Source organism: Trachemys scripta, chromosome 1 (assembly GCF_013100865.1).
Source record: "Trachemys scripta elegans isolate TJP31775 chromosome 1, CAS_Tse_1.0, whole genome shotgun sequence".
NCBI classification, from domain to species: domain Eukaryota; kingdom Metazoa; phylum Chordata; order Testudines; family Emydidae; genus Trachemys; species Trachemys scripta.
This window is the reverse complement of record NC_048298.1, coordinates 223,582,563-223,607,128: the sequence shown is the minus strand read 5'-3', so window position 1 is coordinate 223,607,128 and position 24,566 is coordinate 223,582,563. Positions and strand designations below refer to the sequence as shown.

At 38.9% G+C, this 24,566-nt stretch overlaps 1 protein-coding gene across 2 annotated transcripts in view; it reads left to right on the top strand.

Moving 5' to 3' along the window:
- GYG2 (glycogenin 2) overlaps positions 1 to 24,566 on the top strand; it is a 33,502-nt gene that overhangs the window by 7,014 nt on the left and 1,922 nt on the right. The window contains exons 2-8 of one of the 2 annotated variants that reach the window (XM_034757510.1): positions 9,127 to 9,265; positions 11,179 to 11,353; positions 12,621 to 12,783; positions 16,102 to 16,228; positions 17,291 to 17,513; positions 18,947 to 19,087; positions 20,699 to 20,809. In XM_034757510.1, the coding sequence (XP_034613401.1) occupies positions 9,127 to 9,265; positions 11,179 to 11,353; positions 12,621 to 12,783; positions 16,102 to 16,228; positions 17,291 to 17,513; positions 18,947 to 19,087; positions 20,699 to 20,809 (1,079 nt within the window). Of the gene's footprint in view, positions 1 to 9,123; positions 9,266 to 11,178; positions 11,354 to 12,620; positions 12,784 to 16,101; positions 16,229 to 17,290; positions 17,514 to 18,946; positions 19,088 to 20,698; positions 20,810 to 24,566 lie in introns of both variants that reach the window. The other variant, XM_034757506.1, reaches the window with a different exon arrangement.

Sequence of the window (24,566 nt, the reverse complement as noted above, 5' to 3'; positions counted from 1 at the left end):
ATCCCTGAAAGTCTCCACTATGTACATCTGTGTCCCTTAGCTCCTCCAGTTCAGACACTCTGGACTCAAGAGCCTGTAATATTTCCCTGAAGGCCATGAATTGCTTGCGCCATATGCATACTTTCCCAGGCCTATTCATTATTGCTTCCATTGTGAACTTCAACATGGTCTACACCCCCGAGGAAGCAGTGCCACCTCTTTGTTTGTTTTATCTGAGAAGGGATGGTGTAGGAGGCTGAGTGGTTGCTGATCCCCAGAAGAGGCTATAGCAGAAGTTACAAGGAAACTAAATATCTCTAGATTGCAATGAATGGGCAAAATGGATAGAACGCTACTAAGAACATTGATCTAGGGAAATTCAGGATGAGTAATTTGACATGAGCGCCTTCCTTACTTGATTTCTGGTTATGACCTGGTGCAAGAGGAGCACCAGCCTAGGAAGACCATGAGGAGCTGGAGAACTTCTGAATGGTCAGGACATCTGCAGAGAGATAATAGCAGAGCTTGGCCCTGTGATACTGTGGAAGTACACTTGGATGCGAGCTGTAGTATACAGGTACAATTTACTAGCACATATTTGGTATAGGCTAGTTGACAATTTGACCTGTTGTGCTAGAAATGTCTGTACAGCAATAAAAGAGGACTGACAGAGGAGTGTGTTTGCCATTAAAATATCTAAAAAGTAACAGATGGGTTTGAATGCAGCTAGGCCTTTCCCAACTTTGTGGTGCTATTGATGGAACTCCCTCTTCCTTTCTCTTCCCACCACAGGCAGCACAGAAATACATTAGCCAAAAATGCAGCTACTCTAGAAGCTAGCACTTAACTATGTACCGTGGCTTGCTGAACAAAGTGCATGATTGTGCTTAGAATTTCAGGAATCTGGCAATTCATTCCCACCATGCCACTTCAAGTTCATGCCTACTAATTTTTGACCATAGAAAAGAGCAAAACCTTGATTGCCCTGTTGCTCCAGATTCTGAACAGGGCCCTGCACTGGCTTACAGGTCTATGAAAGATTTTTCGCTTGAGTTGGTTTTTGTGGGAAGCAAATCCTTGGGTAAGTAGCACAAGAACTTGGTGATCTCACAGAACGCTATTGTTACCAAGTCCCCCACAGTATTGCCATGACCTCTCCAGTACTTTAGTTTATTTTTACTGTCCATTTAAAATGATCTTCTATCCTGGTACAGTATTTCCAAGTCATTCACTGAAGTTGTCTAAATGGACAGGAAACACTCTAGTTTGTTTCAGCATGCTTTTCTTCAGGTAATGTGGTAATTTTCGATTAAAACCAATGAACAAATGTTGGCCATAGTTATTTATTTCAGATTCGTAGAACGTTTTTTTGCCTCTCCTGACTTTGACCTTGCACATACAGTTGTTTTATCTGGAAAAGCAAATGAAAACTTTCTGACAATATGTACATCTGTATATTTATCTGATGAACTGAAGTTGCATTAAATCTGCTGCTGACTGTCTTTTTATCTCATTTGACCTAACTCCAAGTATATTATCTTTCGGATTCCACAGCTTGAAAACCATTATTTAGTGTGAACATGCTTTATGATAGGGTTTTCTATAAAGTAAAACACAATGTTTTGATGAATGCACAGTTATTTTAAAAGTATTTCATTATCATTACAATGCATAATGGTAGGACACTTCAGAATACACAGTTAAAGTGAATCTTGGATGTCATCAGCCCTGGATTCCAAAACTGAAGGCCAAACTCTGCTTGCTTTACTACCCTGACAAGTCCATAAGAGTCAATAAGTGAAACATGGTTCTATTGAATTTAATGGCAAAACTGACTTCATTTGGGCCAGGGTTTTACCCCATAAGACTACTTGCATGGGCAACTATGCAGAAACTGGCTCTTAATTTAAAAGATAATAATTGAATACAGTTTGAAAGGTCTTCAGGGTTATTGTATTAAAAAAAAGTCAACTTCATTATAAGTGAATACAAATTCTAAATTAGGAGACTATCAAGCTGTGCTTCCTATATGAAAAGCATACATCATTTATCGCTACTTTTGAAGAATTTCTTGTTTCTTTTATTTTTAAACCTGTTACCCCATATGGTCCTTTTATGATTAGTGATGCTCATGTGTGTGTTTTATAGTAGAAAGCATGTTTCTTGTTTGCATCAACAATATTCTAAACTGATATGATTTTAATCAGTAATTTAATTGCTTCTGTAGCTATATACTATATTTAAATAAACAGATGTATTGCATAATAAATTATCAAAAAAGAAAAGCACATAGGCCTCTTATTTGAGAAGTGTCAAAAATGTTAAAGATGTTACTGTTTATAATGTAGTTCAGGGGTTTTCAAACATTATTGCACCGCGATCCCCTTCTGACAACAAAAATTATTACAGGACCCCAGGAGGGGGGACAGGAGCCCGAGCCCTCCCAAGCCCCACTGCCCCAGGTAAGGGGGGAGGGGGGCGGCGGCTCAAAGCTGAAGCTCAAGGGCTTCAGCCTCAGGGAGGGGGCCTGCAAACTGAGCCCTGCCACCTAGAGCTGAAGCCCTCGGGCTTTGGCTTCGGCCTTGGGCAGTGGGGCTTGGGCTTCAGCCCCAGGTCCCACCAATCTAAGCCAGTCCTCGTGACCCCATTGAAAGTGGGTCACGACTCACTTTGGTGTCCCGACCCACAGTTTGAGAACCACTGATGTAGTTGATTCCATTGTAGCTCTTATTACAATTCTGGTTTGGAATATACAGAGAATGAAAATATGTCTGGGGTATAATAACTTGCCATCCCAACTTGCTGAGTTATTTGATGAGTAACTCATCTGTTTTTAGATGTATTGTGTAAATATTCAGGTCTGGTAACTAGTAGCATTTTAAAAAGCCATAAGAAAATTATTTGTTTTAGCTTTATGGTTCTTATTTTAAATAGTATTTTAATATTTAAACTCCCACTCGTTTCATGGTTAGTTTCTATGTTAAGAAAAGTACATTTCAGTTTGGTTTTAGTTCCCAGTATTTGTTTTGTTACATTTTTTGGTCAACAGTGCTCTTGGCATATATTTACTATAATATAAGAAATGTCTCCCTTTAAGTCTTCATCTTTTCCTTTTGAAAGCTTCATCTGTTACTCGTCGCTAAAGCGGCCTTCTCGGCCATTACTGCTTTTGTGTGTGTTGTGGTGTGTGGTTTTTTTATAAATGCCTGACCTATATGTGAGTCATCTTTACTTTAGTGATTTTTCCAAAAATGTTTACAAGAGTAGAATCATAGAAGATTAGGGTTGGAAGAGACCTCAGAAGGTCATCTAGTCCAACCCCCCTGGTCAAAGCAGGTCCAACCCCAACTAAATCATCCCAGCCAGGGCTTTGTCAAGCCAGGCCTTAAAAACCTCTAAGGATGGAGATACCACCACCTCCTTAGGTAACCTATTCCAGTGCTTCACCACCCTCCTAGGGAAATATTTTTTCCTGATATCCAACCTAGACCTTCCCCATTGCTCCTTGTTCTGTCATCTGCCACCACTGAAAACAGTCTAGCTCCATCCTCTTTGGAACACCCCTTTAGGTAGTTGAAGGCTGCTATCAAATCCCCCCCTCACTCTTCTCTTCTGCAGACTAAATAAGCACAGTTCCCTCAGCCTCTCCTTGTAAGACATGTTCCCCAGCCCCTAATCATTTTTGTTGCCCTCCACTGGACCCTCTTCAATTTGTCCACATCCTTTCAATACAATACTCCAGATGTGCCTCACCAGTGCCGAATAGAGGGGAATAATCACTTCCCTCAATCTGCTGGCACACTGTTGACTCATATCTAGCTCCTCATCCACTGTAATCCCCAGGTCCTTTTTGGCAGAACTGCTGATTAGCCAGTAGGTCCCCAGCCTGTAGCAGTGCATGGGATTCTTCCGTCCTAAGTGTATAACTCTGCACTTGTCCTCGTTGAACCTCATCAGATTTCTTTTGGCCCAATGCTCCAATTTGTTTAGGTCTTTCTGGATCCTATCCCTACCCTCCAGCATATCTACCTCTCCCCCCAGCTTAGTGTCATCTGCAAACTTGCTGAGGGTGCAATCCATCCCGTCATTCAGATCATTAATGAAGATGTTGAACAAAAACCGGCTCCAGGGATGCTCTGCTTGATACCGGCTGCCAACTAGACATTGAGCCGTTGGTCATTACCCGTTGAGCCCGACAATCTAGCCAGCTTTCTATCCACCTTTATAGTCCATTCATCCAATTCATACTACCTTAAATTGCTGGCAAGAATACTGTGGGAGACTGTATCAAAAGCTTTGCTAAAGTCAATATATATATCATGTCCACCACTTTCCCTATATCCACAGAGCCAGTTCTCATCATAGATGGCAATCAGGTTGGTCAGGCATGACTTGTCCTGGGTGAATCCATGTTGACTGTTCGTGATTATCCTCTTCTCCTCCAAGTGCTTTAAAATGGATCCCTTGAGGACATGCTCCATGATTTTTCCAGAGACTGAGGTGAGGCTGATCAATCTGTAGTTCCCTGGATTCTCCTTCTTCCCTTTTTTAAAGATGGGCACTATATTTGCCTTTTTCCAATTGTCTGGGACCTCCCCCGATTGCCACGAGTTTTCAGAGCTCATGTCCAATGGCTCTGCAATCACATCAGCCAACTTTGTCTGCACCCTCGGATACATTAGATCCGGATCCATGTACTTGTGCATGTCCAGCTTTTCCAAATAGTCCTTAACCTGTTCTTTCACCACTGAAGACTGCTCACCTCCCCTCCTCCCTTCTTCCCCTCCCCCCCCCATACTGTGCATACTGGGAGCTGATCTTGTCTGTGAAGACTGGGGGGGGGGGGAAGCATTTGAGTATGTCAGCTTTTTCTATATCATCTGTCACTAGGTTGCCTCCCCCATTCAGTAAGGGTCCCCCCACTCTTTCCCTGACCACCTTCTTGTTTCTAGCATACCTGTAGAAACCCTTCTTGTTACCCTTCACATGCCTTACTAGCTGCAACTCCAATTGTGCCTTGGCCTTCCTGATTACACCCCTGCAGGTTCGAGCAATATCTTTATACTCCTCCCTAATCATTTGTCCAAGTTTCCACTTCTTGTAAGCTTCCTTTTTGTGTTTAAGCCCACCGAAGATTTCTCTGTTAAGCCAAGCTTGTCGCCTGCCATATTTGCTGTTCTTTCTGCCCTTTGGGATGGTTTGTTCCTGCACTATCAATAAGGCTTCTTTAAAATACAGCCAGCTCTTCTGGGCTCCTTTTCCTCCTCAGATTAGCCTCCCAGGGTTTCCTGCCCATCTATTCCCTGAGGGAATCAAAGTCTGCTTTTCTGAAGTCCAGGGTCCGTAGTACTTTCACCTACATAGCAGTCTATTTGAATAGTTCCAATCTGGATCTCACATTGGGTACAGTTTTCCTTAAGTTCAAAAGTATCTTTGATTGAATATTGATTAAATGAAAATGCTGGTTTTCATTTGGAGGTTTTTTGTTTAGTAAATAAACTATGGATACTCCTAAAGAGACTAAAGGACGTGAGCTTTTATTATTCCTAGTCTTACTGCCATTTGGAGCACAAAATTGTACCTTAATATCAGTAGGTCCACAGGAATCCACATTTAATGGTCCCTTGTTCTTTGCTTGCTTCCTTTATGAATTTGATTGGAAAGTACTATCAGAGATGTCCTCGTTAAACTGATTTTAGTCAGCTGCAGTAGTGATTCACTTATGTTATACCATTGTTTACTTTTGTGCTGTCCTACTAATAATCTGATATTGGAGGATGGGTAGCTTCAAATTAATTCAGTCTAAATACAGATAAAGCAGAGATTTTTGACTTATGTTAACACTAGTGGGTTGCTTCTGGTCTGAGTCTCTTGAGCTACAGGGAGCTAGTTTAAACAAAATCTGTCAACAAACTTCATAATATATATTGTGGCCCAGCCTGTACCTTGTCAGGTAAAAGTGAGAAGGCTGTGGAAAAAGTAGTTAGGATTAGGGTATCCTGTCTTGGACAGTTGTCAAACAAACAAACAAAAAACCAAACGAACCCAGAACAATTTCCTGACTGTCAAAAGATTTTAAAACATTTCTAAATAAAAAGCGTATGCCATGAAGGTAAGTGTCTGGGATACCTAGACAGTGTGTGGTGAAGGGTTACACCCCTTCACTTTGCTACCTTACAGTTGAGGGAGCCATGACCCTGTTTCTTGTATTCTTCCTCCTCTTCCTCCCCATTTTGCAAAATACTAAGCGCCCTCAACTCCCATTAATATCCAGACTTAAGTTAATAAAAGTCAAATGATCTCAATGCTTTGCAGGACCAGGCCTCCTGAATATAATGGCTGTGTCATTCTGATGTTGCTTACAGGTTTGGCAAGGTTTAGGCCAGGTCTCCATGTGCTGCCCATACAAATCAGCCAACAGAGCTGAGCTGGCACTGGGGGGAATGCATGCTACTCTTGAAGAATTCTAACAAAAACAGCCAGTATACTTCCAGTGATTCAGGTTTGGATGTCAAAAGGAGATGAGGATGCTTAGTCGGATTAGACTCAGTCTAATGATTTGCACAGGCAGCAGCCATATCTTAAGGCACAAAGTGAGGTGGGAGTCTTTCTTGTGAATGTTTCCTCTGCTCTCAACTGACCTAAATGTTCTGGGTTTTAATGATTATTTTAAATTTGTAATCTGGTTGTGTAAAATCAGGGATCAGCTTGCTCCAGTCGCATTGAAATAGGGTCGATGCTGATACTATATACAAATTGGATAGAGATTGATGCTTTCTCAGGCAATCATAATGAACTTTATATGCCTGTTTTTCTCTTTTCCGTTTTGGATTGCTGCAACTCTCTGCTGTGGTACATCTGTGCCATACAAACTTGCTCCTGAACTTTGCCACATATAATGCCTACTCTCATTGTTTGTTTTGTTTTTCTGAGGGTAGTTTTAGTATTTTTTTTTTTTCCCTAGCCTGTAAAAGCTGTTAGCTTTGGAATACATTTTTGAACGGCTTTATCTAGGCCATGTCAACACTAGTGAGCTCACAGCGGCACAGCTGTGCTGATGCAACTGCACTGTTGTAAGATTGCTCGTGTAGCTGCTCTGTGCTGACAGGAGAGAGCTCTCCCGTTGACATAAACGAGTGGCTGTAGCAATGTCGGTGGGAGAGTGTCTCTTGCCGACAGCACTGGTCACACTGGTGCTTCTGTTGGTGTAACTTATGTCTCTCAGAGGGATGTTTTTTTCCACACCCCTGAGCGACATAAATTATACCTACAAAAGTGCTAGTAAAGAAATAGCCTTATACAGAGTAAATAGTCCTTTGTCAACTTCTGCTTGTTTAGCAATGTTCAGTACACCAATCAGTTCTAGTTTTAAAGCATTACATCTTTAGATTCTCTTGCTGATAATGGGTAGAAATAATAAATTCATTTAATTAAAAATTAAACACACTTTGATATCAAAACCTTTTTACTATTTAATTAGTTTGTATGTACTATCAGAGGGGTAGTCATGTTAGTCTGGATCTGTAAAAAGCAACAGAGTCCTGTGGCACCTTATAGACTAACAGAAGTATTGGAGCATGAGCTTTTGTGGGTGAATACCCACTTCATCAGACGAAGTGGGTATTCACCCACAAAAGCTCATGCTCCAATACTTCTGTTAGTCTATAAGGTGCCACAGGACTCTTTGTTGTATGTACTATGTTCCTCTAGAACAGTTTGCTTCACCCTGCAATGTTGGTTTTGCCCAGAGCTGTTAATATAGTACCATGCTTCAGAAAAATTCCACTTGAGACAATCTTATGCTATTGCTGGTATAATTTGCTTCTGTATAATTGCCTGTACTTTTAAGTGGTGGGGTTGAGTTAATAATGCTTCCAAAACAAATACTGACTGAAGATATCCAACAATTTGTAGGAGTCAGTGGCATCCACCCAACAACGATCTCCTGGTCAATTGATTGGCCTCTTACAGTTGGTATGGCTACTCCCACCTTTTCATGTTCTCTGAATATATAAATATCTTCTGTGTGTTCCATTCTAAGCATCCGAAGAAGTGGGCTGTAGCCCACGAAAGCTTATGTTCAAATAAAATTGTTAGTCTCTAAAGTGGCACAAGTACTCCTGTTTTTGTGTGGCCTAGTGAGCCCAGACATGCTGGTTGATGGGTGGCTCGCTCTGAGATGCCATTCACCTATTGGCTGTGTGATTCTGGTTTTCCCCTGGGCTGCCACAGTAATAACATTCCTGTTAGAAAGCAAAAATATATTGTTATGCAACCGTGTTTATTAATAGGTTAACACCAGCAGGCAGAGACCCTGGAATAATGATGCAGATGTGAGCCCAGTAAATAAAATAACCAACTGTTACTGCAAGAATGTGCAGAGACAGCTTGCCTCCTCCTATTGGTGCTGTGGCAGTTTCATTTCCCTCAGGGGCAAGAAGCACAGGCATGCCCCTAAACATCTTCTGAGAGTTACTTCATGATACGGGGTCTTTGCCACCTGAGAGGAGTTACTCCTAGGGGCTGTATGCAGGTATGCTGAGGTACACCTACTTACCCAGCCTGCTTAGTAACTCTGTTATGTTTTTCTTCTCTGTATCCTTTTTGAACATTGGTTTGATTCAGGGAGGTCACAAAAAGATAGATGGATTTAGCAATTTCTTGTCTTCCTGCAACATGCAGCAGTGTGGTTTTTTTTTCTGATAATGACATGAATGAGAGAATTTACCTAATCAGTTGAATTATATTATATACAATATTATTTGAAGGAAAAATCTAAAGATTTTATTACAGGTAAGCTGGCATGATTTGGCAGTCGGGTTATGCAACACCACTTGAAGTGATTTGTTTATAAATCAATTTAAGGTTAGCCCACAAACTCATAGCAGATACTAGCCTAAATTAGGGGTTAACAAAAACAAAACAAAAAAAATGGACACGTTCTGCAAATGTGTGCTTGGAATTCTCTATTCAGTTTTCTGTCTTTTGGCAGGGTTTGGGAAGGGAAGGAGCTTATCATAGAGAGCACAGGCTCTTATAAGCTATAGCTTGTTTGTTAGCTGGAGGGGAAGATGGATGGTGGGATGCTGCCAAGAACGCTTATTTTACATAAATAGAATAACCATTCTAAATATTTGTTCACAGTAGCAGATCAGGCATTTGTGACCCTTGGTACAGATGATGTTTATTGCCAAGGAGCTTTGGTTCTTGGACAGTCCTTGAGGAATCACATGACATCTAGAAAGCTGGCCATACTAATTACACCACAGGTCTCCAGTGTCATGAGGTAAGAATTCACAAATTCTCAGCTGTAGTAAATGTGAAAAATAATCAGTTGCAAACTGGACTTCTGTTGAATTTCTTGCCATAACATAGCTACAAATAAACCTACTGTGTTTTTATTTTTAACTCATACCTTAGCTTCTTGCTGTTCAGAGAAACTAAACCCAAGGTTTTCAACAGTGACTGGTGATTTTTGTGTTTCTCAATCTTTTATTTCCACCACACACAAAAAAGCCGGGGAGAGGAGGCAGCATACCCTCCTGAAAATTAGGTTTCTTTAAGATGTCCCAGGTTGGGCATCTAAAATTACTAATCACTTGAAAATATTGCCCTAAGTCTCTGGTAGTGGAACATGTAAATAGTGTTTTGTTTTGTTAAAACAAACAAAGAAAAAAACAACCAACACACGTTCCCACTTAGTCTGACTCCACAGCCATTCTATGTGCAGAATTCTCATTCGATCGGTTCACCTCTAATAAATTAGTTTGGTCAGTGCTGGACAGCAATACGCTGGGAGACCCAGATGATGCAGGTAAATCAGTAGATGGTAATCTTCGCTCTTACCACTGAACCAGTGCTGCAGTATACTGCTGAAGATCCCATTACATCTTTTGAATGGGATGTAAAACAGAATACCACAGACTTCAGTTGTTACATCTGCTTATATTGGGTCTGAGTTTGGCTTTGTGTGCAGTTTGGGAACTGTGCACATTGCTGATCTGAATGCAGTGTGGTGGTGATTGTAAAGCATGGGGCAATTTTTCCTTTTTTTTGCTGCAGGTTAGAGGCACTGTCAAGTCTGTTTCCAGGATTTTTAAGCGCAGGTCAAATCTGAACAGTATACTATCCCTGAATAAGACTCTAAGATATTGATAATATGAATTTTAGAGCTGGATTGAATTTTTTAATCTAATGAAGTTTTTTGTTGAAAATTGACATTTTTTGAAAAATTTTCTTCCGTTAATTGATGAGAATAATATTTTCAAAAGCACCTAAATGACTTGAGAGCCTAAATCTCAGTTATAGGACTTTTTGAAAATTTTACCCCACATTAAAAGAAAAAACTCTAACAAAACCAAATCTTAACTCTCCCCTTCCCCCATCATATTTTGGTGAATAATGATGGATTCTGAGAGCCAGTTAGTCCTTAAATTATAAGCTGCAGAGTGCAGGGCTTGTGTCTTCCTCTCTTTGGACAACACATAGGATATTGTAAGTGATACCATAACACAAATAAATTACCTTAAGAAGATTATTTTTTCCTGTTCTAGGCTTGTAAATGTTGATGATCATCATCAATTTCAGTATTGTCTAGGAAGGTTCTGTGAATGATTATGAAGAGACACCCCACTGGAATTCTTTTGAGAGGGCTTGAAACTGTAGTAATTAAAATATGTGAGATATAGATATAACATGTATAACTGAGGATAAATTTACTTTGACAGGCACAGGGAGGTGCAAATAGCTGTACCAGTAAGGCCTGCTTCACCTTGGGGAGGGACCATGCACTGCAGAAGTGGCCGGTGGTGGTGGTTCTGCATGGGTATGCAATGAGAGGACAGCTCTACTGTTCACTTGGCAAATGCTATAATGGGGTGCACTGAAAATGTGAGAGTCCTAGTCACACCACCTCCCCAGCCAGAACCAATCACTTCTTGAGATGCACTGGCCCTTAGTAGAAGGGAGTTTGCAATTTGTGCCCCATAGTTACTTCCAGGGCAGACGACTTCTTCTTGTTTACAAGGACCGTTCATCTTAGTTTAACCTCTAGTTTTTGTTTGTTTGTTTGTTTTGTTTTAAATCAGAACGGAGTGTCATTGTGGGGTCAGTTATCTCTGTGCCAGAATTTTTGCACTATGTTTAACTGAAGAAATGTTTCTAAATTTTATTGTTCCTGTATGTTGCTTGCTTTGTCAGGGCTGTCCTCTGCAGTGTGTTTGATGAAGTGATTGAAGTGGATGCAATTGACAGTGCTGACTCGATGCACTTGGCTTTGCTGGAGAGGCCAGAGCTGGGTGTAACCTTCACCAAACTTCACTGTTGGACTCTCACTCAGTATAGCAAATGTGTCTTTATGGATGCAGACACTTTGGTGAGTAGAGAGTGATAGTCATGTTGTTAGGATTCTGAGTGATGTTAAAGATAGCTGGGTAGGTTCTGCTAGATAAATCCAGACTGGTACCCATCAGAGTAAGGTGGCCCAAAGATCAAAAGAGTTTCTATGGAAATAAAGTCACCCATTTAATTAGTTGTCCAGTACAAATTATGGCCATGATCGCATTGGCCATCCTCTACACATAAGCAGTTCATTTTGCAGGATTAGTTGGGCCAGTTCGTTGTTTATATTAGAAAGTTAAGTAGTTAAACATTTGTCTGAGTCTGAAAAACATTTTTATGAGCTGTGATCCCGTACTGTGTTGTATTTACCAAAAAAAGGGAGATATTCCGGGGAAGTGGGTTTTTTATTGAATCTTTCCTTTTTGTGGTAAAGAAATGTATTTATTCACTATTTTATTTCTAATTTATAGTTTTATATAAAAGAGTACCTATCCCATGCAATAGGCTTCTCTTAACCATTAAAAATTCAGGTCAGATCCTCAGCTAATGTATTATAGCATTTCTCCATTGATTTTGAAGGAGCAATGCAGAACTTCATCAGCAGAGGATCTGGTCCTCAATGTTGTTGTATAAACGGAGCGGTCTTTCCTGTTCCCTTCAAGCTTAAAAGAAGGAAACCGGCAAACGTACCAGGCAAACAAGTCCAAAAATAAACCCAAACGATATTTAAAAAAAAACCAAACTAGTGCTCCACTCAGCAGTCCCCAGAGTCAGTGCCAACCCGGATCTTTCAGACACAGCTTTCACCAGCCCTTATTACGCTTGTTCAAACAGATGGGCTCTGCAGCATGCCCAGAAGGACCCGTTCTGCCTCTCTTTCTCTCTGTCTGTCTCTCTCGATATATATCTATAAAAATGTACCAGCAAAGCCTGCTTATATCCTGGGGTGTAAAAGTGTTATTCTCCCTGTTGCACTAGAATATTTTGAGGGACTTGCCTTTTAAACCTGGTGATCATATTGTAATTTCATTATGGTCACTGTTTTGCCTTAGAACTTAAGGAAAGCTATAAATATTGTTACCTTATCAACTAACAAATGTCACTGTCACTGTTTAATGTGCTCTAAATACTTAAAGCTTCCATGACAAGGATAGTAATTTAATCCATCAGTTTTGATTTAGCTGTCCAGATGTTAAAAGCAACAAAGTGCTCATAAACTATTGCTTTAAAATTTTAAATTCGAGTCTAACTTTCTTTTCTCTTTTTTTTTTTTTTTTTTTTTCTTTTTCTTTTTCTTCAAGGTGTTATGTAACATTGATGAATTGTTTGAACGGGAAGAGCTTTCAGCAGCTCCTGATTCTGGCTGGCCAGATTGCTTTAATAGTGGCGTATTTGTCTTTCGACCTTCTGTAGAAACTTATAACCGTCTGCTGCAGTTTGCTACTGAATATGGCAGCTTTGATGGTAAGCAAGAACATCGTGCAAGAAATTTCCCTTACCCTCAACAAGCCAATTCTCCACAACTGTAAAGGGCTGAGTGCCCTACTTAGCAGAGCAGAGGGAGGAAATGACAATACTCAAGGTTTAATCTCTCAAAAAACCTAGGGGGCAGATCCTCAGCTGATGTAAATTGTCATAGCTCCCAGTTTACACTAGTTGAGGATCTAACCCTATAACTCTTGATCATATAAGATGGATGGGGGTTATCTGAATCTCTCTGCCTCATTACTCATTATTTCATTTAAAACTTATGTTAAAAAAATTCTTTCCTTTGTCTATATCTATAAGTGGAAACCGACAAATTGCTAAGTATGAATACAAAATAATAACACAAGCATGTAGGGAGAAAATCCAAAGGGCTAAGGCACACAATGAGTTACACCTAGCAAGGGACATCAAAGGTAATAAGAAGAGGGTCTATAAATACATTAGGAACAAGAGAAAGATGAAGGAAAGTGTAGGCTCTGTGTTTATTGGAGAAGGAGAGCTAATAACGGATGACATCAAGATGGCTGAGGTGTTTGTCTATTTTACTTCAGTCTTCTCTAAAAAGGTAAATTGTTACTAGATACTTATCACAGTTAATATTAACAACAAGGGGGAAGGAATACAAGCCAAAATTGGAGGGGGGGGGGGAAACAAGCTGAAGAATATTTATTTAGATAGGTTAGATTATTCAAGTCAGCATGGCCTGATGAAATTCACCCTAAAGTGCTTCAGTCACTTCCTTAAGTAATCTCGGAACCATTGGTGATTATCTTTGAGAACTCATAGAGCAGTGTTTCTCAAACTGGGGTCGCCACTTGTGTAGGGAAAGCCCCTGGTGGGGGCTGCCCTGTCCGCAGGTTTGGCTGATCGCGGCTCCCACTGGCCGTGGTTTGCCGCTGCAGGCCAATGGAAGCTGCTGGAAGCGGTAAGTCCAGTAAGTCCCTCGGCCCGCACAGATTCCAGCAGCTTCCATTGGCCTGGAGCAGAAAACCGCGGCCAGTTGGAGCCGCGATCGGCTGGACCTGTGGATGCGGCAGGTAAACAAACCGGCCTGACAGGGGCTTTCCCTACACAAGCAGTGACCCCAGTTTGAGAAACACTGTCATAGAGGGTGGGTTAAGCACCAGTGGACTGGAGAAAAGCCAACATAGTACCTATCTTTAAAAAGGGGAACAAAGAGAATCCAGGAATTCCAGATCAGTCAGCCTAACTTGGATACCTGAAAAAATACTGGAACAAATTATTGCACAATCAATTTGTAAGCACCTAAAGGTTCATAGGGCTATAAGGAATAGCCAGCATGGATTTGTCAGCATGGATTATGCCAAATCAATCTAATTTCCTTTTTTGACTTTGTTACTGGCATCGTGGGTAAGAGGAAAGCTGTAGACGTGATATAGCTTGATTTTTTTGTTAGGCTTTTGAGGCTGTCCCACATCTTATTCGCAAAAGCAAACTAGGAAAATGTGGTCTTCTAGATGATACGGTTTATAAGAAGGGTGGAAAACTGGATGAAAGACTGTACTCAGAGTAATTATCAGTGGTTTGCAGTTAAATTGGGAGTAGGTACCTAGTAGGGTCTCACAGGGGTAGTAGTCAATATTTTCAGTAATGACTTGGATTATGGAATGGAGAGCATACTTATAAAATTTGTGGATGACACCAAACTGGGAAGGGTTGCAAACTTGGAGGACAAGATTAGCATTCAAATTGACCTTTGAAAAAATGGAGAACAGGTCTGAAATCAACAAGATGAAATTCAATAAAGACAAGTGCAAAGTGCTATGCTTGGAGAGGCATAATCAAATGTACATTGGTTATGAATCAGCAGTGTCATGCAATAGTGAAAGGCTCATAACTTTATGGGATGTATTAACAGGAATGTCCCATATAAAACATGGGAGGTAATTGTCCAATTCTACTCTGCACTGGTGAGGCCTCAGCTGAAGTACTCTGTCCAGTTCAGGAGGCCACACTTTGAGAAAGATGTGAACAATTTGGAGAGAGTCCAGAGGAGAATGAAACAAATGATAAAATGTTCAGAAAACCTGGCCAATGAGGAAAAGATTTAAAAAAAAAAAAAGAGGAAAAAAATGGACATATTTTAGTCTTGAGAAAAGAAGACTGAGGGTGGCTCTGATAAGTCTTCAAATATGCGAAGGGCTGTTATAAAGACTATGGTGAACAAATGCTGAAGGTAGGAGAAGCAGCAATTAGCTTAATCGACAGCAGGGGAGATTTGTTAGATATTAAGAAAAACTTTCAAGGATAGATAAGCTCTGGAATAGACTTCCAGGGGAGGCTGTGGAATCCCCATCACTGGCAGTTTTTAAGAATAGGCTGGACAAACACCTCTCGCGGTGGGCTAGGTTTACTTTGTCTTGCCTACGTGCACAGGGGTGGACTAGGTAGCCTCTCAAGATCCCTTCCAGCCCAGCATTTCTATGATTCTGTGATTCTATGAACTCTTAATTTCGGTTTCCTTCCATTCTTTATTATTTGATTTAATAAGTGTATTATTTATTTCTCATGCTATCAAATTCATGCTGTATAATTATATTTTATATTTATATTAACTTTCAGTATATTTGCCAGTAGGGCCCTAATTCTGCAAACAGTTACACACTGGCATCACGCTGTTGCTTTTGTTACCTCATCTTCCCACCCACCATCACCTCGGTTGTCTTTTGTCTACTTGCTGCTGCTTACAGACCATTTTTACCCAGTTTGAAGATTTTGCGGTTTCTTCTCATACACAAACTGGCTTTTGAAAGCAAGACAAACTGAATATTCATATAACTTCCTCCTTGGAGTCTAAAGGATTAAGCTAAAATGCTGTGGGGGACAGATTTACTTCATGATTGTGGGCTAGATTGTACTTTTGTTGTGCGGCTGCAGGAACAGTACAGGGAAGGGATATTAGCTCTTGCTTAGATCAGCTCCACTGTGGAGGAGGTGGAGCCCAGTCTCCAACCATGTGTTCAGGGAGGAGCAAGAAATGGGTGCATAGCACCCACTTACCCTGCACGCCCAGGTTCAGGGTCCAGGAAGACTGCACAGGATTGTAAACCTGTGTGGGTTTATAGCTCAAATCACTCAAATTTTAGACCAAAGAGTCTCAGTTGAACTCATTTTTTCTTTTTTCAGTACTGAATTTTCTCTTGGCTTTTAAGTCTTCAAACAAATTGTAGTTTACATGAACATTTTGTTGATACTGCTTATAATTTTATTTATTCTCTAGGTGGTGGTCAAGGCATTTTGTTGATACTGCTTATAATTTTATTTATTCTCTAGGTGGTGATCAAGGCTTACTAAATAGTTTCTTCAGTAACTGGGCAACAACAGATATTGGCAAACATTTACCATTTATCTACAACTTAAGCAGTAGTGCTATCTACACGTATGTTCCTGCTTTCAAACAGTAAGTAGTATTACTGGTGGATGATTGCAATTCTATAGAGCCCTTTAATATATTTTGCCCATTTATAAGAGAAAAGGATAGTGACCCATTCTGAAACTTGATTATAAGTTAGTCTAACACAATAGTCCACAATGTGAAGTCATGTGACAAGAAGTTGGAATACAGTAATGCAGAGCCTTTAGCATCTGCTCTGATGCAGAATACCAAGATTTCTCAACACTTCGTATTGTTAAATAGCTCTTGTAATAGAGAACAAAAGTAAAAGTTGAAACAGTATTACTTAAATTGATATATCTTGGTTGATATGTCACTTCAGTGACACTTTCCTTATATTCTACAGACCACAGATTACCTAATGGCACAGTTCTGATATTCTTACTGCAAAAGTAGCCCCACTGATTTTCATTAAAGTTTCTCACAGTGTAAGAGTATTGAAATGTGTCCATAAGATTCTTCCTTGAAGCAAAATTGGTGCTAGCAATTATTATATGATTTCAAATGCTCTTTTTTTCTCTTTAATAAACTTTTGTAGTACACTGTTATAAACCTGACTATATGAATTTTTTTCAAAAAAGGGTCATAAATGATCCATTAGTGTGAATTACGATGAACTTCGTGTGAAACTTTCATTGGATAACTTAAATACTGGAACCACAATAATCAAGAATTTTGCTGCTTTGATTTTCAGTAAAGTGATTTTTATTAGTTTGGAGGGGAATGTACAAGCAGAGATATGAAATTTAATCTTTCAGTTTCCTTCATGAACTATTTCCATTGGAATCAGCAGTAGGAAACAAGTGACAATGCAGTCTTTTATTTCCTTTCTTTCAAGCAAAGCAATTCAGATTAATAAAATAATGTAATTTCAATAGCTTTCAATTATTCTGCATAACTGAGATCACATCTGGTGATAGTTATATTAATAAGAGGTCAATGATTGTCACGAGTAGTTGTTGCAAGATGTCACACCTACCATAGCACCAAGAATACACATTTCTTCTGAAATGCCAATCAGAATGTATTTATTCCTATACCACAACTTTGTATTTCTTTCCTCCACAGTTTTGGCAGAGATGCAAAGGTAGTTCATTTTTTGGGGTCAGCAAAGCCCTGGCACTACGAGTACAACCCTCAAACAAGAACAATTACACAGGATGGCTCCACCTCAGGATCTCAGCATCAGTTTTCATATCTTGTACTCTGGTGGAAGATATACTATGCTAGCATATTGCCTTTGTTAGAAAAACTTCCAGAGATGGAAGACATGGAATCCCAGGGACAAAAGGTAAAGTGGTATCTTGGAAAGGAGACTAATGGGAATATGCCAAAATCAAAACACCAACAAAAATTCAATAAATAAAAATAAATTACCATCTTGACTTCTTTTTTAGCATGGGGAGATGAGTGTGATGGGAAAGCACGATGGCTTTTGAATGGCAATAAATCTGCAGTGACTTTTTTTTTTTAAATGCAGATGCTGGCTAGAGATGGATGTGATAACTATACCTCTGTGTGAAGTATTAGCTTATTATTATTATTATTATTAGTGCTCCAAAGATTTTTTTCCTTTGTATTAAAAGTAAAGACAATTGATTAATAATGTTTGTAAACTGACATTTAAACCTTCCCAAAAAGCCTGGCAGCCATATTTTCGGCTGGTGTAAATCAGCATTGCTCTACTGTCTTTGATTGGGCTCAGCTGATTTACATCAGCAGAAGACCTGGCTTCGGAATACCGTCACTGTTCGTATGAGAGTCCTAGCTTCTCAACTTACTGAATAAAGTTGCCCTGAAAAAGGTCTGAATGTTTATGTTGAGGAAAGAGTTTGCTATATCTTTACAGCGGAAAGCATGCTGTAAAGCTATAGCAGTTTGGCACCTCAATTTTAATTTAAAAGTAAAACTTTAGTTTCTCATCAAGAAATATACTCTTAATTTGCATATGTAAAGTGGCTAGTGTAGACTAGTTGCTGACCAGTAGATTAGATTGTGGTTTCAAAAGAGATAAAGCAGCAAGTAGAAGTAGTGGGGGCAGAGAATACTGTGATTTTGATACACATATTAATTGCATCTCCTTGATACATGTAAATGGATTTTCACAACTGTGTTTAGAATTGGAGGATGATAATCATAAAAACATCAACAGGCCCATAAAATCAGTTGGATTGTTGCCACTGATGTGAAGAGAATTGGTTTGTAAAACCTTTCTTATGCCTAGCAAACTGGGAAGGAGAAGTGAGGAAGGGGAGCTGCAGGTTATGGATATTCGCAATTTTTGTTTGCTTAACTTTTGTCCCTCCAATACTTGGTACAATAAAGAAACAATAGAACTAAGTTAGTATGGAAATAGAATAATTTCTTCTCAGTGGACAGGGGTGGCTTTAAGGTTTGTATTAAGGGCCTGATCCATCTCCTACTGAAGTCTATGGGAGTCTTTCATTTGACTTTAATGGGTGTTGGATTGGCTACAAAGTTTGGGTAGGAGACTGGCACTGAAACCTATGCCCTAGTCTGGGGATAAAAGAAACCCCTTCAGATTCTGTAGCTCTTTATTCCTTAACTTCTACAGGGCCTGTGACAATCAACAAGAAAATACCACAGTAGAACCTTGTGTCATGAAGAAAGTATAAATATTTTTTATAATTTGTTAAATCACACGTACCATAAAACAGTTTGTTGCAAAATTCTTCTTATAGTGATGTGATTTGTTTTTTCTAGCACATTTTCATTGGAGATGAAATTAGACCGAAAAATGAGAATCCCCTTGTTATCAATTCTCTGCAAATCCCTGTGTTTCCAGAACAGACATCTGAAATAGACAACACTACTTGCCCACCTGAAGAGTTTGATACTAAAACTGTAAATACAAGTTTTTTTTATTTCTTGTGAATATCTATGTATATTTTACACATTGGGCACTACCAGTGATGGACATGTTTAGAATGACACACACAAGCCTCTAAACAGAATTTAATTTAAGCATTAGATCTTGATAACATCCTCCTCAATTTAGTTGTAGTGCTTGAATTCCGAAATGAATTCAAGTCTCATCATGAAAATTTATAGTCTTTAATCTTCAGTCAAGAATGGTTCTGATGTATCTGGAGGTTAGAAAATTTGTATTGAACACTATCAAGAGAATATTGATTGACAAGTTAGTGGGTGCTAAATAAATCCTAGGGAAATTCTACTGCCAAGTTAACCTTATTGAATTACAGTATTCTTATCATTGTATACATTTAAAGCTGGAATCTTTTTTTATCATTAATATCTACAGAGATTTCTGTTTAAAACTTAAGTGTATTCCTCAGACTGTTTCCTAGACTGCATTCCTCTGATATAGATGTACCGTTCACTTCTGCAAGACAGTTTGAGTTCCTCTTTGAATACTTGTTTTACACTTATGTATATCGGTTTACTTAATTGGAATTGCCTATATGATCACTGGAGTGTGGTCACTTGGGTGCACATTATTCTGTTCATCCTGACACCTTAAAGCCTTGTCCATAATAGCACTTTCATACCATGCAGGGCTACTAGTCATAACATTTTTTTGTTTTATAATACTTGCTATATTATGGTAGATTGGGCGAAAGTAAATCAAATTGTAGCTTCAGTGTCATCTGCTGTTTGTTTTTACTGATTACACTCCCAGTACAGTGGTCAAATTAAATATAATTTTCCTAAATTTTAATGGCTAAATTTGTGTCAACGCTTCATAATGATACTATGTTTGTGTGTTGTAAACATATCACTATTTTAGTGTTTCTTGACCATTACTGTAGAAAAGTGTGGTATTTTTTGTTTTAGAGTTTTTAGAGAGGCTGCAAATGGGCTATTTGCAAGAATTGCTTTTTAAAAACTGAATTTATTTAAAGGATTTTAATTTTTGTTGGACCTTTCTGATGGCGTCGGAATGTTGTTAGACCCAGACTATTCCCATATACACTACTGGGTGGTAATTCTAAAACATGTTGCTTAACGTGTTTTTTTGGGTTTTTAAAAATATATTTAAATTGCTAGTTGTATACAAGCGACTCATTTAATTTTTTCATTAAAATATGAATGCTTCAAAAGATCATGTAAATTAAGATTAAGGGCCTCTCACTTAAAATGGCTTAACTCCGTTGACCTCATGGAGTTATTTCTGTTTTACTCTGGTGTAAGTGAGAAGACACTCGAGCTTAAAGGCTCTGTGCTCTGATTGCCAGAAGAGGTGAATGTATATTTCTGATAACCTATGTAGGCCTGAATACAGTTTCTGTACTTTATCTCTATTATGGATCACCTTGATCTACTCTCGTTCTGTAGATAGAAATTGCTCATCTGGCCTTAGAGCAAACTGAATTTTTAGCGTCTCTTCTCCATCCCCCACTCCTCCAGCTGAAATTATTTTCTACTGTACAAATTCTGTTAATGTAAAAACTGTGTGAGGGAAAAAGCAACAATTAATAAAACTTTACATTTCAGCCACCTGTACCTCAAGTTGAACAACACAATTCTGAAGTCCGTCTCCCTGAGCCAGACCAGCCATTAGAACAGCTTGCCTTTCATCCTGCCCCTCAGCAAACCTTGAAACTGGTATATGCAGCTCTTTGTGTTCCACCCTTGTTGCAAGTCTTTGTGCATTTACTTCATTCTTTGCCAGCACAATTTTGGGAGAGATTAGCTAAGACATACTTATTTGTTAAATTAAATCATAATTAGTGATCAGGCAGATATAGAAATGATTTCTTTGTATAATTTCTTAGCCATTTCCAGTCCTTGTTTATGAAGCTTTTTTTAATATTTGTACTTTTTTTTTTTTTTATCTGAATGTATATTTCCTCCTGCTCCACCCCAAGTGGTAAATTTCTGAAATTAATCTTGCGTATCTTGTAATAAATAGTTGTTTCAATAATAATTGGTGTTTAAAGCTCAAATGTGAGCTATCTGCTGAAATAATTTAAGATAAAACATATAATAGGTAAAATCTTGGTTCCGTGGGAGTTTTGCTACTGACTTGGACAGAGCCAGGATTTAACCCATAATATTTAACCTTCTGTCATTAATAATATCCAAAGGTTCGCTTTAATCCATGTAATAAAGGTAAGTAAATGGGTTAACATATATTAGTAGGGATTATATGTTTACTTAAGAAATAAGTGCCAGATTTTGTCACACGTGCATATCTCCAGGGAGTAAGTATACTCTGTAAAACGTTTTTCTTGGTTGTTGAGCCTCAAGTAGATGAATTGGGAGCTGAGCAGAAAGATAGTTCTTTATTTTTAAGCTGCCTTATTATGAATTTCTTGCAAGGGTTCAAAGGGTTATGTGGACCCTTCTGAATGAGTTAACAATCAGTTCTCCTTTGCTCATAACATCAGAGGAGCTGCTTCCTGGTGTGCCTTCCTGAGCAGTGTATTCAGATGGAGCAAACTTTCAACTCCTCCTTTATCAGCTGCCATAGTACTTAGATGGTTGGTATTAAATCCACGATATTTTAAATTTGGTGGGTACTATATGAAAAGGCTTAAAATATTAGACAAAGTTTTAGGATTGTAAAATTTCTGATGAAACATTCTGTAATATACTTTACAAACATGACCAATAGTATAACAGTCAGACAAGTAAGACAAAATCAATGCCAGAAAAGTTTCCTGTGATTTTTTTTTTTTTTTTTTTTTTCTTTTTAAATCTGATTTAGGAACTCATTAACACATGGATCTCTGCTGAAATCTTCCTGTGGCTCTTCAGTTTTTATCAGTAGTCGCATATCAGGCATACACCATTAATACTATAGTAATATTGCTGTCTGCCCCACCTGGTTTGGAGAGGCACTACATTAAATAAAAGAACAGGAGTACTTGTGGCACCTTAGAGACTAACAAATTGATTAGAGCATAAGCTTTCATGGGCTACAGCCCACTTCTTCGGATGCATATAGAATGGAACATATATTGAGCGCGCACACACACACACACACCATGAACAGTTGGGAGTTGTCTTACCAACTCTGAGAGGCCAATTAAGTAAGAGGGGGAAAAAAAAACTTTTGAAGTGATAATCAAGATATCAAACTGTCTGTACTGGGCTAAGAAGTGTGAGAATACTTACAAGGGGGGGATAGATTCAATGTTTATAATGGCTCAGCCATTTCCAGTCCTTATTCAATCCTAAATTGATTGTATCTAGTTTGCATATCAATTCCAGCTCAGCAGTCTCTCGTTGAAACCTGTCGTTGGAGTCTGTTTTTGAAGTTTTTCTGTTGTAAAATAGCCACCCGGAGGTCTGTCATTGAATGACCAGACAGGTTAAAGTGTTCTCCCACTGGTTTTTGAGTATTCTGATTCCTGATGTCAGATTTGTGTCCATTAATTCTTTTGCGTAGAGACTGTCCGGTTTGACCAATGTACATGGCAGAGGGGCATTGCTGGCACATGATGGCATATATCTCATTGGTAGATGTGCACGTGAACGAGCCCCTGATGGTATGGCTGATGTGATTAGGTCCTATGATGATGTCACTTGAATAGATATGTGGACAGAGTTGGCATTGGGCTTTGTTACAAGGATAGGTTCCTGGGTTAGTGTTTTTGTTCAGTGATGTGTGGTTGCTGGTGAGTATTTGCTTTAGGTTGGGGGGGTAGTTGTCTGTAAGCGAGGACAGGTCTGTCTCCCAAGATCTGTGAGAGTGAGGGATCATCTTTCAGGATAGGTTGTAGATCTTTGATGATGCACTGGAGAGGTTTTAGTTGGGGGCTGAAGGTGACAGCTAGTGGTGTTCTGTTATTTTCTTTGTTGGGTCTGTCTTGTAGGAGGTGACTTCTGGGTACTTATCTGGCTCTGTCAATCTGTTTTTTTAACTTCAGCAGGTGGGTATTGTAGTTTTAAGAATGCTTGACAGAGATCTTGTAGGTGCTTGTCTCTGTCTGAGGGATTGGAGTAAATGCAGTTATATCTTAGAACTTGGCTGTAGACAATGGAATGTGTGGTGTGTCCTGGATGGAACTGGAGCATGTAGGTAAGTGTAGCGGTCAGTAGGTTTCCGATATAGGGTGGTACATTAAATAGCTTCATGCTTTTTTCCCCCCTAATTTTTACTTAGGGGTTATGTCATGCTATCAGGACAATTAAGATTGACGTAATTTAGCAGGAGGCACTTTCAAGCTGAAAGAACTGTTCCATCCTTTTCTGCTTGTAAGACTGTCTATATTTTTTACTTGAATTTCACTTTATCCTTTAAATGACTTGATTTATGGTATACTGTAGAGTAAAGTAAAATCCCTATCTCCGTTAACCTGTGCATTGTGCATCATCTTCACATATAGATTTTATTTAAGCAGATGTTAGGAATTTTTACGTTCTACCCTTTGCTATATATTCATCTGATCCTTGGTTTTTATTACTGACTTCTTTGTCAGGTCAATTCATAATTTTTTCCCCTACATTATACTTTTTTATATAAATGATGCTTAATTGACGTGTCCAGAAAGGAAGATCTTAGATCTTCATCTGGAGTCAAACAGAATAGTTTGTTACAGATGCATTTTATCTTTGATATATGCTATGAAAATTGGCAGTTGCATTCTGGATCATCATACTTGCATGAGTAAGGGCTATTTGTATGAGTAGCGGCGTACAGGGTGAGGTCCTAGGTCAGTCTGGAATATTATTTTTGTTTCAATCATGCATGTGGAACAGGGTGGGTCTATCATAGGTATTACAGAAATGAAATTCCTTTCACAGTATATTAATTTCCCTTTAATTGATTAAATTATGATCCGTACTTGTTCATTATCTTTTATTCACATAATAACCTTTTGCTAATTGAGTCTCCAAACCAAAATTGGCAAATTTGAAATATCCCTCAGAGGTGCAAACTATCTGTGCATTGAATGGTCGTTTTTAATTAAAATTTACAAGAGTTTCAGGATGGGTAGTGAGACTGGTGTCCAACACAGGCTGCTGTTTCTAGCTTGAGTTCTTACTGCCTTGTCCATTAACTCTTTGGAGACCAGACAAAACTCTGATCCCAGTCTGGCACTAGGATCTGCTAGTCTAGATATCTCCATCCATGTGGAGTCCTGATAAAGTTATTCAGACTCTACACAGGTGCAGAGCGTTATTCATATATATATCCTCATTTTAAAAACCTCATTTTTGTTGGCATTTCTGAATTTGCCAGATTGTGAGTTAAGACCAGGAAATATGTTTGACTCTTTCAAAGATACTTTGCTAAGTGATACAGCTGGGGAAATGCTACCATATCATGGAAATCATAATGAACAATCTCTTCAAGACCTTTTTGATTTGGATGATTAAAATTTAGAAACTGATTTTAAGCCCATCACTAAAA